The sequence below is a fragment of the Mesoplodon bidens genome (assembly GCF_964165515.1).
Source record: "Mesoplodon bidens genome assembly, chromosome: 6".
In the NCBI taxonomy this organism is placed as follows: Eukaryota; Metazoa; Chordata; class Mammalia; order Artiodactyla; family Ziphiidae; genus Mesoplodon; species Mesoplodon bidens.
In genome coordinates, this window is record NC_138162.1 from 57,727,093 (window position 1) to 57,744,644 (window position 17,552).

The following is a 17,552-nucleotide window of genomic DNA, read 5'->3' on the forward strand; positions in this document are numbered from 1 at the left end:
ATGTCTTTGACTAGGTGAGAGTTACAAGATCCAGTAAGTGGATGAGCAGGGAAAAACATCTATGATAGCAATTTTCAAAGTGTGGTCACCTGGAACTTATTAGAAATGTAAATTATTAGGCCCTATCCCAGACCCCTTGAATCAGAAACTCTGAAGCCCTATTTTATACCTACACCACTCACAAAAATTAAATTGAAATGAATTAAAGACCTAAATGTAAGACCTGATACCATAAAACTCCTAGAAGAAAACATAGGAAAGACATTTGTTGACATGGGTCTTGGCAATGATTTTTTGAATATGACAGTTAAAGCACAAGCAGCAAAATGAACAATCAACAAGTGGGACCACATCCAAGTTAAAAGCTTCTGAAAGTCAAAAGAGACGATCAACAAAATGAAACGGTAGCTTACAGAATGGCAGAAAATATTTGCAAATCATGTATCTGATAAGGGGTTAACATTCAAAATATATAAAAACCCATACAACTGAATAGCAAATAATAATCATCATCATCATCTAACTGAAAAATTGGCAACGGACCTGAATAGACATTTTCCCAAGATATTCAGATGACCAAAAGGTACATGAAAAGGTCCTCAACATTAGGGCAGTGCAAAACCACAATGAGATAACACATCAGGCTTGTCAGGATGGCTATCAGAAAAAAAAAAAAAAGAGATAAGAAATGCTGGCAAGGATGTGGAGAGAAGAGAACCTTTGTGCAAGGTTGGTGGGAATGTAAATTGGTATAGCCAGTATGGAAAACAGTATGGAGGGTCTCAAAAAAATTACACAAAATCACTATGTTGAAGAGATATCTGCACCCCCATGTTCACTGCAGTATTATTCATAACAGCCAAGACATGAAAACAAACTGTACCCATTGATGGATGAATAAAGAAAATGTGGTATGTATATAAACAGTGGAATATGGTACAGCCATAGAGAAGGAAATCCTGCCATTTGTAACAACACTGATGGACCTTGAGGGCATTATGGTAAGTGAAATAAGTCAGATAGAGAAAGACAAATACTATTCATCTCATTTATATGTGGAATCTAAAATAAAACAGAACACTAAACTCATAGAAACAGATATCGGATTTGTGGTTGCCAGAGGCAGGAGGTGGAGGGCAGGGGAATTAGGTGGAGGTGGTTAAATGTACAAACTTCCAGTTATAAGTTAGTACCGGGGATGTAATGTACAACATGATGACTATAGTTAATAATGCTTTATGATATATTTGAAAGATGCTAAGGGAGCAGATCCTAAAAGTTACCGTCACAAGGAAAAACTTTTTTTTTCTGTAATTGTATGAGGTGATGGATGTTAACTAATCAGTCTGCAATATATACATGTCATTACGCTATCTTAAACTTACAATATTGAATGTCAATTATATCTCAATAACACTGGAAAAGAAAAAGAACTAAAGATGTTCAGCCAGAAGGTCTCTTGGAAGGACAGGCTGCCATCCAGTATTAGAAATGTGTTGTGTGGAAGAGATTTGATGGCTCCCTAGTAGTTCCAGAGAGGGACAAATGAAAGTTACAGGTAGATTAACTTCAATTCAAAATTTAAGAAAAAGAATTCTTTCTAACCATCCCCTGTCCACCAGTGGAATGGGTTATGTTGGGAGCAGCAATCAACAAGCTCAGCAGAGGCTGGAAGATGCAAAGACACAGAAAGGGGGACTGAGACACCAGTACTGAAATGTGTGCACAATTTCAAGATGGCTGCAAACCCCAGATTACAACGTCCCAGACTAATGACTTCTAAAAAAGAAACTCTAGGGTGGGATCATGCAGTCTGGTTTAAGAAGCCCTCCAGGTGCTGCTAATGTGTATTGTCAGAAAAGACAACAGAGGGGAAAAGAGCTTGGGGGAGGGTAATGGGGGTATGCCTGGAAGTTGTCTGCTGATGCTTCAGTTTTGTCAGTGAAGAGGGAACTGAAGTCACTTGCTGAAAGTGAAGACGGAGGAGGAGGTGTATGAAGAGCTGATGGAGGTTTTATGTAGGAAAAATAGGATCAGATTTTCACTTATGCAGATATTCACTCATCTTGTGCTAAGTACAAGGAACAAGGGATCCCATAATAAGTAAAAAAAGATGTTTCCTGCTTTTATGGAGGCTTATCAGTAGTGAGAGAGGTTAGTCCACAACTGAACAGCCCTTTAAATATTCGAAATGCTCACATAAGATTTTCTTTTAAATAGTTAGACATATTCAGTCCCTTTAACCATTATGTACGTGGCATGGTCTTCCCAGTTCTCATACACTTCTTTCGGTGCCTTTCAGGTGGTCAGAGTTCCTCTGAAAGTGTTGTGCCCAGAAGTAGATGCACTGTCCCAGACATGACCTCGCAGAATTCAATGTCAGGTTAAAGAGGTTATTTTATATAAACTGCTATAGAGCAAGGCCTCCCCTATTCTCCATTCCTCAAAATGAATAAACCAAGAGTAGATGCTTATGGTAAAAAGTCCAAAGAGTACAGAAAGGTACGAGGTAGACAGTATGTCTCTTGGCTTGTACCTCAGAGGTTATCACTCAGCTTCTTTCCAGAAACTCTGTGGACATAAAGCATAAATATGCTATCCACACACGCACATAAACTGCATTATTTTACTTTACATATTTGTCTGGTTTCCACTTTTATCACCGACATTGTTTTATACTGGCACATAAAGACATTATTTATTTGAATTAATGCACCTTATTTAGACACCCCCCCCAGCCCTGCACCACTGAGAATTTTAGCTGTTCTTAAGCTTTGGCCTATTAGAACAACTCCAGGATGCACTGAGGCTAATTGCGAAGTATTTTCAGGTCTCAAATGTAAGCCTGCTCTTCCAGCCTTCTCCACGCTTTTTGGTTTACACTGAATATGAACTATTCTGGTTATCTAATTGTCAAAATTATGAACAACAATGCAGAACAAAAATAAGCAGCTCACAATGCCAATACACATTTCTAAGTAGATGCAGAATTACTAATTAGTAACTCAGCACTCTTCCAAGGGGCTAAGTCACTAAGCTAGAACTTTTCCATTATGCCCATAATCCACTGGGGAAACTTTGAAATGCTCAAAACTGATCACAGTGTTCACTTATTTTGTAGCTAAGAAAAGGAGTGAAGTATCATAGAGGTGGGAAGTGTTCTGGGAAGAAATGGTCAGCAAAGTCCTCAAGAATGAGGTAGAAGGAAAATTATATTATTGGCTTTGTTTAAGGAGTGAATGATGGGTAACAAAACAAGAGTACCATGTACTCCATTTTAGAAGTCTAAAAATGAGGCTGCAAGAAAAGGCTACTGGATCAAGAAAAGAACTTCTTTAACTTGGGAAGCACTGTACTTTGGGAAGGCAACAAGAAAAATGCCCGCATTTTGGCCTTGACATCCTCAGACACCTACCAAAAATGAAAGAAAGTAAGGTATAGCATATATTACAGGGTAGTGAAAACAATCATGGGGTATAGAGCCAGAGAACCTTAGGTTCAGACCCATCAGGTCCTCTGTGGCTCCCTCATATGCAGAGTTGAAACCACTGCATCAGAGAATCCAAGAGCCATATTCACATGTAACCCAAACAGCTTAGTATTAATGCTGAAGGGTAACTAGTTTATTGTTTACAATTAGCAGCTTATTATCTTGAAGACAGTTTCTTAGGCACAAACAAACACATTCATTCTACAATCTCTTTAAACAGACGAGATACATCACTAAAGGACCCAGTAACAGACCACAGTGAGAAGGAGTAATTTTGAGGGAAGAATGATCTCCCTGTGATAAGAAAACAAATCACATTCCTAAAAAATTGACAATAAAAAAACAATAAGAGCAAGCTTCCATTTTCTTTATTAAAAAACAAAAATCACCAACTCATGGAAAATAATTCATCAAATCATAAAAAGGAGTAGAAACAAAAAGTCAAATGTCAATTTAAAGAATATCTGACACACTATAATGTGTGTATACAGTCTCTTAAATAATTTAAGATTAGCTCCATATTAAACACCCAGCTTTTCTCACATTGCTGCAAACCCAAGTATTGTTCTGACTATACAGTCACTAATTATCTTTTTTAACAAAAATAAAGATGGAACTCAAACAGAACTCCTTAGTATTGCCATTTTAACTTTTGCTGCATTACCAGAAACTGTGTGTTTTCAAGAACTGGATCTTTCTAAGCCCATTTTTATTTTTAAAACTTCACTATTTGATTATATTCATTGTAGAAAAATGTGAAGATATGGAAAAATATAAAGAAAATTAAAAATTTATCTAGTATCCCTCCCCCCAAATATAATAACAAAAGAGTATATATATTTCTATTCTTTGTACATATTTAAAACAAAATTAATACTGTAAAATGCTTATATATCCCCATTTCATATTATACAGCAACAATTTCCTTAGTACATTAAATATTATGTGAAACCATGATGTTCAGTTGGCTGCTTCACAATCTAATTAGAGCTTAACCATGATTACCTCCAGTTGTTGGATATTCAGATTGTTTTGAATATTTGCTATTAAAACTATGTTCTACATCCTTCTTTATACATAATTATTTGTATGTATCTGATAATTTCTTAAAGATAAATTCCTAGGAGTAAAGTAACCAGCACAAAGGGTATTTTTTAAGCCTTTTGATACATTTTACCAAAATGCCCTCCAAAAAGATTGTACCAATTCACAGTCTCATCAATAAATAGTCTAAGAGCTATTTCTTCACATTCCTTGGCAACATAGGAATGTTACTGCTTACCTTTACTGTTACAAATTTGGGGGAATGGTGAAAGGTGTCTTCTTTTTTTCTAATGTGTAAATATTTCCCCACATGTTTTCTGGTTATTTGCTTTCCTTCTGTTATTTGAAGCAGTCCAAGTCTTTTAGAAGGCATCTCTGATGTGAGCAATGTCTTGTCTTATCACTTGTTCTTCCTTAGGGGGCAAGGGCACAGAAGCTGCATGTCTCTTCTGTGTTTTCTCAAGCAGGAATTCCCCAAATGATTGGAATTAGAAGGTTACATTGTCTTCTGGGCAGCCATGCTATTTTAATGTCTTGGTAACAAAACAGAAAACTGGGCCATTTTCTGAAAGAAAGCAGGCACAAATTATGGGACTTTGAGTGTAACTCCTAACTTTTAGTTCTTCATTCTCCTTTCATGTAAGGTGAGGTTCAGAATGTTTATCTCAGAGGACTGTTCTGATTCTCATTTATCTCCACCTGCCTTTACATCCACTAGGACATATTTTATACACCAACCTCTAGCCTGGATTGTTGTTTATGCAACCTCCATCATTCGCCTTATTCCACTGAAAAACGTCATTGAAATTTCCATGTTAGTATTGCCAAATAGAATAGGAGCTTCTTCATTACAGCGTCTTACATATCTTGACATATAGTGGGTGCTCACTAAGTGTAGTGAGTTAATGATACACACTTCAGTGCTGAGAGAGCTGAAAATACTGCCCTGGAATAAGGGATTATTAGTATGGTGTTCCTTAATGCTATAGAAGGGAGGCCATGATTCTCAATTTTGTCTAGAGCAGCAATTCTTCATTTTCTCTTTTCTACACATATTAACCCTCTTAAAAAATGCATACATACAGAAACACACATTTTTACACACACTTTCAGAAGCTTCACAGAAAGAAAGGAGAACACCGACTTCTACTATCCAAACATCTTTACTTAAAAATGCAGCTGAAATAATAAATTTATTGCTTGACAAATTATCTTTAAGTTCAAGGGACTATGGTCAAAATGGGGTCAGAAACCTAAGAAAAACAAAAACAAAAAAAACAAACCCAAAACACACCATCCCATCTTGCAGGTTATACCCTCAGCAGCAGCAAAAGTATGAGTCACATTTCCTGCCAATCAACAGTGTGTTTATTTAGACAAGCCAAAGTCATGCTGCTCTATCACATTACACTCATTATGTTTAGCTAAATGTAACTGTTTCTAGTTTAAAGTGGCATTCTCCAATTCTTAGAATTTGTTTTCTGTTCCCCTTTTCTTTATCCTTATAATAAGGGCTGCTTGTATTTCAATTATGATGAAATACTTCATGGGGGAAGGGCCTACCATTTACTCATTAAAGAACATTTATCTCCTGAACCAATGGATGTGTTTCCTGCTCCTTATGGATTTAAAGTCTAGTAGGGAAGATAGATTACAAATGCCAATATTCCTGACTTTGCCAGTCCTCAAGGCTGAGAGGCATATTATTACAGTGGTGTGCTGGAGCCTGCTTGTACTAGCTTGTAAAAACCTGATTATGTACATCACTTCCCAGCTTACCAGTGGCTTCATGTTAGTAGCTTGAAGTCAGCCGTGAAAGAGCATTTATACCACGGCAATCAGCAAACACTACAAATCATGGCACCTCCATGCCCAGCAATTGGCAATCATTTACTATCACATAGTGTCCTTGTCACACTAAAACAGTGGCTCTCATTCCAGGGCTCCTCGGTGGTAATTCAGGTAGAGAGGGCTTTTATCAACTTTTCAAATCCTCTCTCAACTACTTTTCTTAAGACCTAAGAGTACAGATGGATTCTAGGAGACCTTAGGATATACTGGCTACTAGGTGAATGTAACATCTGATCAATTTCAGGCAACTCCTTATCAAAGGTGGTTAATCAATAGAGTCTCAAGATGTCCAGATAAAAACCACACATCTCTGAGCTCAGCAGTCAGTTCAAATTATATTCTGGGAATTAATACTAGAGTTGAAGAGCTACTGATCTGCAACCCATCACTTGTTTATCATTAATTACTATCTTAGTTTGACGCAGCATTAACTGTAAGTAGACATTCCCTGGCACCGTTTCAGTATTGCTGCTGTCAGTGTTTTGGCTTTAAAGGCTGCCAACACTTTGCATGGATCTGCCAAAGAGAAAACAGCCTTGTCTGCAGTGTAATCCATGTACAGAGCAAACATTACCAATCTTCTGAAGTAAAACTTAGGGATATACTGCAAAGCAGGACAATGTTAAGAACCTGGTAGACTAGATAATAAAACTCTCCCCACCTTAACTTCCAGTGCTCTTGCATTACCAGCCAAAATGTGTATCTATTCCATTTATGGTTAGTAGTAGTAAATGGCATGAAAACTTGTAGAAAACATCTAGTCTAGTATAAAATACATAAGAAGATGGACCAAGGGTGAAATGCAAATTAGAGAAAAAGGCAGCTGAGGGTCTATGGAAGTGTCTGCTTAGAGATGGCTGAGGATACTTACCCTAATGTTATGGAGGGTTTCTGACCATTCCATGGATCCTATCTGAGGTATGGTAGTGAGAAGTAAACTTTTGGCTTTATTGGCATTTTCTTTCAGGGTCTTTAAGACCCGGTCCACAGAAACCTAGAGAAACAACAGCACGGGATGTTAACAACAATTTAAAATTCCACTGCTTTTCACAGAACACTTTCTTGAGTTCCTACCTGATCTGTTAAAGTCAGTTTACCCCAGTTTCAATCCCCTGAACCCAAGCTCTGCATGTATCAGGGAGAGCTCTTGGAGAAACCCAATGACATCTCTGAATAGCACTGCTGGTTTTCAGTATGGCATCCAAGAAAGTTTCTCAGATGTATAATGTGTTAGCATGGCCTAGAAAGATTGTGGCTCTCTCCTCATGTCCACAGAATGGATTCCAGTTTTAAAAACTGTTGCTATACTGGATAAATCAGAAGATAAACACATTTCTCTTTAGAGAAGTCTTCCAGCTAATAAAGAAAAATGATGGAATCAAAGCATCAACCATTTTACAGTCCCAGTGAATTAATGGATGGGCTGTTAACATCACAGAACCAAAAAACCCAAACCAAACAAAGAAACAGTCCACTTTAATGAGCTTCCTTGTGGATTATGACGACCGAATATGATAAAATCTCTAGATCCTGCTGCCAATTTACAGAAAATAACAGAGCACTGAGAAATTGGATAAACCACCCTAAGGAGATGATTTCACCAATTTGGACAGTGGGAAACTCTACAGGACAAATGACCTGGTTTCTTTTAAAAATACCTGAAAGAAAAAAATCACTTATGCTATTTGAGATAACTAGAAAATTGAACTTTGCCTGGATATATTAAGCAATTGTTGGAATGCGATAAGGGTAATGTGGTTATGTTAAATGTTTCCTAAAATGTTTATGGATAAAATTATGGATCAGAGTATAGATGAAATATGATTGGCCTTAAGTTGTTATGTTTATGATTGAAGCTGGATGTTGGATTCTTGGATGTTCATTACCACTGTCTGCTTCTGTGTATGACTGAAGTTGTTTCATAAGGAAGCTGAAAAAAGTTGAGTATAAAACAGATGATCAGGGCTTCCCTGGTGGCGCAGTGGTTGAGAGTCCGCCTGCAGATGCAGGGGACACGGGTTCGTGCCCCACTCCGGGAAGATCCCACATGCCGCGGAGCGGCTGGGCCCGTGAGCCATGGCCGCTGAGCCTGCGCGTCCGGAGCCTGTGCTCCGCAACGGGAGAGACCACGGCAGTGAAAGGCCCGCGTACCGCAAAAAAAAAAAACAAAAAAACCCCAGATGATCAGAAAGAGTACTTGTCATGTTTCACTATGCTTAGAATAAACCCAAGATTCAGAGGCACAGTGATTACACCTTTCTGTTTCCTGAAGTATCAAGTCCAGACCCCTCCGACAACATTGAGATATATTTAGAACAAAATGATGAGCACTGTAGCAGAGGGGAGTCCCATCACTGTGCGAGGGGATCACAGCACAAGGTGGTGACCAGCTAGCTGGGTGCCTGGCCAGCTATCAATCTTCAAATGCAGGGTCATGAAACATCCAAGAGATTTACCTTGTATTTTACTCTTTTCCTCACACTTTGTGACTAATATAGATTCTGATCTCCTTTTTCTATGTTTCTGCTGTTGTTCTTCACCCAAAATGTCCTTTCTACTAACTTCCTCACACTAAATTCTAACCTGTTCAACATCCAGCTTAAATCTCAGAAGTTTTCTTCAGAAACTATCCCCCTCCCCCATTCCATCACACCTACCATCTGATGACCACCCTCTCAGGAGCCAGCACTATACTAGATGCTCTATATTTATCATATGGTTTAATTCTCCTAATAATCCTGCAAGGTCAGAAATGTAACTACACAACCCCCACACACGCGAATGGGTTAAATAACTCACCCAGTATTACAAGTAAAAAGAACAACAGGAATTTGAAGAAGGGTTTAGGCAACTCTAAAACCTTTTTGCCATGCCAGGCTACACATCTGGTTTAAAGCACAATGACACACATAGCTGACTGAGATGATGCCATCTTTGTCTATGTTTTCCTGGTGGCATTTAATATTATTTGCTTTCGTGCCTTACCACTTACACAGAGCTTAGGTTTTTTGGGTTTTTTTTTTTTTTTGCTTTTAACTGAAGTAGCTCCAACTGACTGTTTTCCAAACCTCATGTGGGCTACTAAACGAAAGTACCACTCGCTCTGCATGGGAGACAAATGTTACTAGACCGAGCAGAAAGCCACAGGCAGGAAGCAATCTGCTGTTGGGAAGTGGCAGAGGCTGGAGTCTCCTATTAATTGGAAGCAGCTTCTCAACATCATGAGGCTGAGCTGTCCCTTAGGTGACCAAAGCTGCCAAGTCAGAGACTGTTGGGTCAGGATTTGCAAATCTCTTACATAACAAACATCCTAGTTGTCAGCAACAGTTTATTACACTGTGGAGTCAGGATAAGACATTCATGCAAAGAATCTGTGTTCATCTATGACCCAAAGTCCATACCCACGGATGGACAGACAGCTAGAATATCTCACTCCATTTTACATGAAATTGGATGGTGAAACAAGCAGCCTGAGATGGTGGTAAGGTCCCTTTGGAGAAGAGGTCACCTTCCCTAAGTGTGTTCAGAACTGCCACCCCAGCACTTCTTCCTTCAAAATTTCTTGGCTGTAGTTTTATCACTTTCTTTTTTTTTTTTTGCGGTACACGGGCCTCTCACTGTTGCGGCCTCTCCCGTTGCGGAGCACAGGCTCCGGACGCGCAGGCTCAGCAGCCATGGCTCACGGGCCCAGCTGCTCCGCGGGATGTGGGATCTTCCCAGACCGGGGCACAAACCCGTGTCCCCTGCATCGGCAGGCGGACTCTCAACCACTGCACCACCAGGGAAGCCCCCTCACTTTCTTTTTTTAAAATGAGATAAATGACAGGACAAATGATCTGGTTTTTTCAAGTAAAATGCAAGGAATGAAAAGGGAGGAGGCTATTAGAGTAAAAGATTTAAGAGGCATATCGTTCATATGCAATGTGTGGATTATAAGGGATCCTGATTTGAACAGTTAAAAATTATAAAATGAGGGAAAATGTGACAAATCTGGACATTTGATTATATTAAGGAATTAATATCAGTATTTTTTCATACAACAATGGTGTGGTTTTAAAAAATTATTTTAAAAGAGAGGCCTTTTAGAAAAATTTACTTCAAAATAATTAGGGTAGGGGAGAGAAAAGTGGGTAGGGGCATATAAATAAAACAAGATTTGACATGGCTGATAACTGTGGAAAGCTCAGTGATGGGTAACTGGGGGTTCATTATACTAGACTCCACTTTTGTAGATGTTCAAAGTTTTCCACAAAGAAAATATTTGTTTTGGAAGCCTGACCTCAGTGGCCCAGTGTCCTCAAATACCAGCTGGATCTTGGCTGTCTTTCCTGCCAAAAACCCTCACTGACCTCCCATCTGAAATCCTTACACAGCCTACGTGGCCCTGCCTCCCTCTTCTCCCTCCTCTCCTCTCCTCTCCACTCCATTCAGGCACAGACATCTTTCCCGTCACACTTAAACCAGGAAGCCTTCCTGGATTTCAAGTATTTGGTTGGGCTAATTTGATATGTGCTTCTGTACCTTATCACACTATTTCTTTATAACCCCGAGCCTTCTCACATTGGTTTGCTTGGCCTCTACCCAGCCCCACAAAACCCAGAATGTTGGCTCCTTATGGACTTGTCTGTCTGCTATCATATTATTATACCAAGCACAGTACCATGCCAAGGTAGGTGAGACAGACATGAATACAGACAGACATGAATACAGAGTCCTCTTACCAGGAAGAGGTACGTAATAGTAGGGTTTTCACCCTACATAATAAACAGTAGCACAGCATACAGAACTTATAACCAAGTCTTTATCCTTAAAGTAAGGGCCAAGTCTCAATATAATTCCCAACACATCTACATGTTTACAATGTACTGTTCCCCTGTTGATCCTTGGATAAAAGTGTCTTTTTATTCTCTATGAAGATGTCTGTTCTTCCAGTAGGAACGACAGAAAAAAATCTGTTAATACCTAATGACAGTGTATAAAAAAGCTGACTTTAAAACTTGGTAGAATGGCACTTTCTGGAACTAACGTAATATAAATAAAGAGTTAAGACACTCTCTTACTGGCTCACATGGCACGTGGAAACCCAGGCCATACAAGTTCCAAAGAGAATTTCACCTACCACTTCCTCATGCTCCTTCCAGCAATCATAATCTGTTGCCATGGCAATACTTGCGTAGCAAATTCCAGCCTCCTTAGCAAGAATCACCTCTGGAACTGTGGTCATGTTGATAACATCCGCCCCCCAGGTTTGGAACATGACGCTTTCTGCCCGGGAGCTAAAACGAGGTCCCTCAATTGTGATCATTGTCCCTTTTGAGTGGCACCGGAGTCCTAGCTTCTTAGCGGTCTCTCTGAGGACCTAGAATGCAAAGAACCAAACTCAAAACATACAAACAGAAGTTCAGCTTAATTTATTTTTCCTCTGATACTTTAAAGGATTGTTACTATAAACACCTAGTACCTGTAGGCCGTCGAAGAGAACCTAGGAGATCACAGAAGGGCGTTTCCTAGACCCTTACCCACTTACATAATGCTCTGTCCTGCCCCAGCCCCTAGCTCACAGCTGCAAGAGCAAACAGTGAGGTTTTTCCTACACACCAGGCATTTGTTTACATGCTTTAATCTCACTTCTTAACAACTTTAAGAGACTATCATGGATTGTGAATGGGGGCTTGAGCCTGAGCTCTTAACCTCCAAGGCTACACTAAGGTGCCTTCCTCATTCGCATCTCAGAGATGTGCAGAGTGAACTGTTTTCAAGCTCCTGAGAAACTCATTCTCACTGCTCTTTTATACAAAACCTGAGCGCTTTTGTGAAAGCTTTTTGGGGGTAGAAAGTGATTTCATAATCTCTTTTGCCTGTTGCCTCTCTAAACACATACAGTAAAAAACAGAATGGGGCTGTGCTGATTTCTTCTATCCAGAGATAAACTTATCTTGGCATCCCTTTAGAGGCAAGGCCACATGGGTTTAGAAACATTATTTAAAAGTTTGGTCACTTTTTTTAGTGTCTAATAATGTATGTCTAATCTAATTTCATTATTTTCTTAGCCTGTGCTTCAACATTCCTTTTTAATTAAAAAAAAATTCGTCTTTTAAACTTAACTGTTAAAGCACTGCCAAGAATTCACTTACCCTTATGTAGTCCTAGTTTTTTCATCTGTAAAATGGGAATAATAATATTATATAACTCAGAGATACCAAGAAGTTTTTTTTTTTTTTTTTAAAGAATTTATTTATTTATTTATTTATTGGCTATTTTGGGTCTTCGTTGCTGCATGTAGGCTTTCTCTAGTTGCAGCGAGCGGGGGCTTATCTTTGTTACGGTGTGTGGGCTTCTCATTGCAGTGGCTTCTCGTTGCGGAGCATGGGCTTTAGGTGCGGGAACTTCAGTAGTTGTGGCTCGCAGGCTCAGTAGTTGTGGCGCACGGGCTTAGTTGCTCCGCAGCATATGGGATCTTCCCAGACCAGGGCTCGAACCTGTGTCCCCTGCACTGGCAGGCGGATTCTTAACCACTGCGCCACCAGGGAAGCCCCGATACTGTGAATATTAAATGAGCTAAGGAATATATATAGCAAGGAATCTAAATGCTTAACTGGTCTTCTAATTATTAACACTGGCAGCTTCTACACATTTCCCAAATAATTTGTCAAGTTTCCTATGATACCATATATAAAATGGAGTGACTCAAAGTCAATAGAAGGCTCCAATCTAGGCCAAAGTCTTGCCTGCACATGTCTGAACCACATAAGCAAATTAACCTATTTCCTTAAAAATTACACATTATGCTATGGCAAGATGAGAAAGAATTTTAACAAGAGCTTTGGCAACTCCAAATTTAGAACCATGACAAGCCCTAGATGACTAGCTGATGCTACATCATGTTTATTTATCCTATACATGCTGAAAATAAGATTCTGCTAAATCAAAACTTTTCCTTAAGGAGTATAGGTATAAATACAAGGGCTTATTAAATCACTCTTTCCCCTGCTGTCCCCCCAACTTTCAAAATTAAGATATAACCAGCCCAGTCCTGTCTTCATTAAATGTCTTTAAAAATCCCAAATAACTGAGCTGTATGTCTCGGCCAAACTTCAGAGTGCTTCTAGAGATGTGTGAAGGAAGATCACAACTATCGCAGGCCAGTGGCAATGTGCCTTGTAAGTCTTCACCGTCACCCTGGGTGGTGGGTGCCATGATGGGGAGGAGGAAGTAGAGGCTTATCGGCCTGGGTGGGCCAGCCAGTGACAGACCCTGGGCCCTTGCCACCTGGGCAAGTACTCTGCACTCCCACACGAACAGGTAACGCCACCATAAGGTGCCAGAAATATAAACTACAGGTTGAGGGGTCTCTTTACTGTGTCAGGACTTTAGAAGAATTTGTTTCAGATTACCTTTCGACTAGAAGTACTATTTTTTGGAATAGGTAATACTTGCACATGGTACAAAAATGTAAACAGTACAAAAGGATATTATTCTGTGACAAGTATTTCTTCTACCTGTGTACTAGCGACCCAGTTTCCCCATGGGAAACCACTGTTACCAGTTCTTTGGTCAACTTTCCAGAAACACTCTATTTGCATATAAATATTTTCATATTTATCTCTTTTATATACACATATTTCAACACAAATGGTAAGATATAGTACAACCATAGTGTACCTTGCTTGCCACTTGACAATCTGTCGTCGGTACACGAAAGATCACAATGATGTTGAAAGTTAAAGTGATAATTACGAAGGGGCAACACCACCCACTCTTTACATTTTTTGGACAATATTTTAAAATCTCTTTTAGGGTATATAAGAATAAAGTAACATTCTGAAGGCCTTATTTTCCCATTTTCTTAAACTGCCCTCCCCAGCACTCTTTTAAAGTCTTTATGTGAGGGTCCTTAGCTTGACTAGACTAATAATAGCTGACTTAATTCGGTCTCGAGGGAGGCCAAACTGCATTACTGGAAACTATCACCCAGCCACCACATTTACATGTGCTCTGCATACATCATTAGCACTTCCCTTACCCACCTCTACTACTAGTACCCAAATCATTGGGGCAGTACCTCTGATTTCCTACTAACATGCATATTTTCTCCCTAGTCTATTTCTTCCCAAGCTTCCCCCATTTTGAAGTAGACAAAAATGTTACTGCACACATCTAACTTCCCCTGGAGAGCAAATTTATTCTGTGGACAGATCTGTGTTTCAGACTTACATTGTTCTGATATATTCTGCTGATAACTACCCAGGAACATACACAGTTGATCCTTGAACAACACAGGTTTGAACTGTGCAGTCCACTCATACATGGATTTTTTCCAATAAATTCATACTACAATACTATACAATCTGTGGTTCGCTGAATCCTTGGATGCAGAACTGCAGATAAGGAGGGCCAACTGTAAAGTTATACTCAGATTTTCAACTGCATGGTAGGTCAGTGCCCCAACCCCTCACGTTGTTCAAGGGTCAAATGTATTCTAAACTCACACTTAAAACTTAACCTGCCCTTTTTTTTTTTGTTTTAAAGAAGTAAAAAAGGTACTTTCACAGAAGTCACAGAGAATCAACATGCAGTGATATATCTGAAATGGCTCCCTCCAACGCCTGGCTTTGGATTCTAGATTTCTGAGACCAGAGTGAGGTTAAGGTGCCCTAGCTCTTAACTGTAAGGAAGCTAGTTTTACATGATTATACAAGGCTGAACATGTACTACTTTCCACATTCACATGTTAAAATCACCTGAATGATTAACATGTTTAGGTATCTGTATTGTCTAAGTTATTTTATAAAGTAGATTTTACTAGGCAGTTTGTCTCTGACAATAACTTCTGACCTACTGGGTTGCACCTGACTTTCAAATCTTGAGTTATAAGAAAAGTACCATGGATGGACTTTTGAATTGTGGTAGCCATTTTTATTCTCTGAAAGCTAAGGCTGTGATTCCTCACTTTATATCACCATTGGCTTTTGTAAGGCTGCCCCTTTAGTCCTGAGATCTTACTATAATCCTGGAGAGGAAGCTGGACAGTAACAGCCAAACTCAGCTCAAAGGCAAATGATGCCAATCTGACAATTTACAGATTATTAATAACTTAATTCATAAAAGCAGCTAACAGTCACTGGATGTCTTATAACTAACAGGCATCACTCAAAGCACTTTATAAGTAAATAACTGTTTTATCCCTCACAGTCCTACGAGGTACATGTTATCATCACCTTATTTTACAAACAAGGAAACCAAACCCGAGGTTTTGGTCCAAAGACACACAACAGTTAAGCTGAAGAGTAAAGACCTGATCATAAGAAATCTGGTTCCAGATTATATACTCTGGACATACTATGCTACCCTAAATTATTTTAAAAGGTATCCTGACAGCAAAATCAAAATTTATTTAAGAAAAAAAAATAGGTTGCAACTTTGAGTGATTCAGCTTACAAATGACTGAGATTAGTGGAGGCATTATTAGCAAAGGGAAACAACTCTTCATAAAACCTTGAGTAAGCAGCAAGCTAGAGAGGGGAAGAGAGACCACATGCTTGGCCAGTTAATCTATGTCTAGATGCCACCCCAAGCCCTCATGATTTATTCTGGTGCACCTTCCAGAAATATTACGAACCTCTCTCGTTTTAGGGCAGAACGGCTCAGCCATTGGAATATGACACACTCCTCTGGCACAGGAATGATTTCCATCATAGAAGGTCTGAAGCCTTCTGGTAGTCCTACAAAATAAAATTAAAAAGGGCAGTTTTTAAAAAGCCACCTTTCCACCCTTTGGGGGCTGGTAATCAGTTGTATCTAGGTCGATATCTTGGTCCTCACTCCAGAATCAATAGTTCTGGATAAGCTGAAGGAAACTCTTTTTTTTGTTGTTCTTCTTTTTTTTTTTTTTTTAAACAACAACAACAACAACAAGAAAAAGAGCTTCTGGATGGTATTTGGCTTTTTTGGCTCTGGGTTGGTGGCAACGTGCTTCCCAACAGGAATTAAAGTGTCTGTGGTCTGATGGCTGTGATAGGATAACCACACTGAACTGTAGATGCAACTCAACTGTGGGCTCAGGAAGCCAGGTAAAACACTTAAGAAGTCAATATGAAAATTTTCCATCATCTTAGATGTAGAGGATTGTATAGTGAACCCCATATATATCTATCACTTAGATTCAACAGTTTCCTAAATTTTGTCAAACTTGCTTCATCTGTTGCAAATCCCAGACTTTGTCACTTCACCCCTACTTCAGAAGGACCAAAATATGTGGAGTATTTTCCACGGCAATGTCATTATCACAACTGATAAAAATGACATTAATTCCTCAGTATCACCTAATATATAGACCATGTGCAAATTTCCCTGGTGTTCTCAAAAAAAAAAATCTTTTTTTAAACCACTGTTTAGTTTCATGTTTAGTTTCATTAGTTTCATGTTCAAACACGGTCCAAACTTTGCATTTGATTGCCCTGTCACTAAATTGAGAGTAATTCCTGCCCTCTGCCCTCAACCTTATTTTTTCATGCCTTTGACCCACTGAAGAAAGCAGCCATTCATCCAGCTCCACATTTCAGAATCATCTGTCTCTTCGCTCCCTTACTTAAGCTTATGCGTCTACCCGCCAGAATTAGTTCTAAAGTCTCATGAAAGTTCTAAAGTTAACTTTCTGATAAAATATTTTTGAATCTGTCGGAGAGAGGGTAAAATTAAGCCAGTGGCAAGTCACCCAGCAACTTCTCTCTCAAAGTTTTCAGAATAAAGCACTTCCTATATCCATTATATTGTTCTAAACTTGAACTCATGAGTAATATAGAAAAGAAAGTCCTCATTTTCCTAGAGAGGGGAGAGCAGGGGAGGGAGAGAGCAAGGGAAAACCAACAGCTGAAGGCAAATCACTTCATTTCTGCTTTCGGGGGTGGGAGGGTAGGGAACAGCATGGAGAAATATTCTGGTTCAGTTTACACAGCTGGTGTGTCCACCTATCAAAGTTAACCTGTTACTTCCTCCCCATCACATATTAAACAGTGACACTAGCTGGCACCAAAGCCACCTTGCTCAGAGATTAGGCCTCAGAGATTGGGAGGAATGAAAACCCAGTCTGTGCTCCTCTCAACCCCTTATCGTATACGGGTCTTAAGGGAAAGGCTAAGTTAACCCCAAAGCAATTTCAGATGGTGTT

At 39.3% G+C, this 17,552-nt stretch overlaps 1 protein-coding gene across 2 annotated transcripts in view; it reads right to left on the bottom strand.

Moving 5' to 3' along the window:
• Positions 1-3,634: 3,634 nt before the first annotated feature.
• The window catches only part of MTAP (methylthioadenosine phosphorylase), a 38,305-nt gene continuing 24,387 nt past the window's right edge, over positions 3,635-17,552 (bottom strand). For both annotated transcript variants that reach the window (XM_081238147.1, XM_081238146.1), the window contains 4 exons: positions 16,005-16,107; positions 11,505-11,744; positions 7,257-7,379; positions 3,635-5,099 (listed from right to left, as the gene is read on the bottom strand). In XM_081238147.1, the coding sequence (XP_081094273.1) occupies positions 5,061-5,099; positions 7,257-7,379; positions 11,505-11,744; positions 16,005-16,107 (505 nt within the window). In that variant the 3' untranslated portion in view covers positions 3,635-5,060. The remainder of the gene's footprint in view (positions 5,100-7,256; positions 7,380-11,504; positions 11,745-16,004; positions 16,108-17,552) is intronic.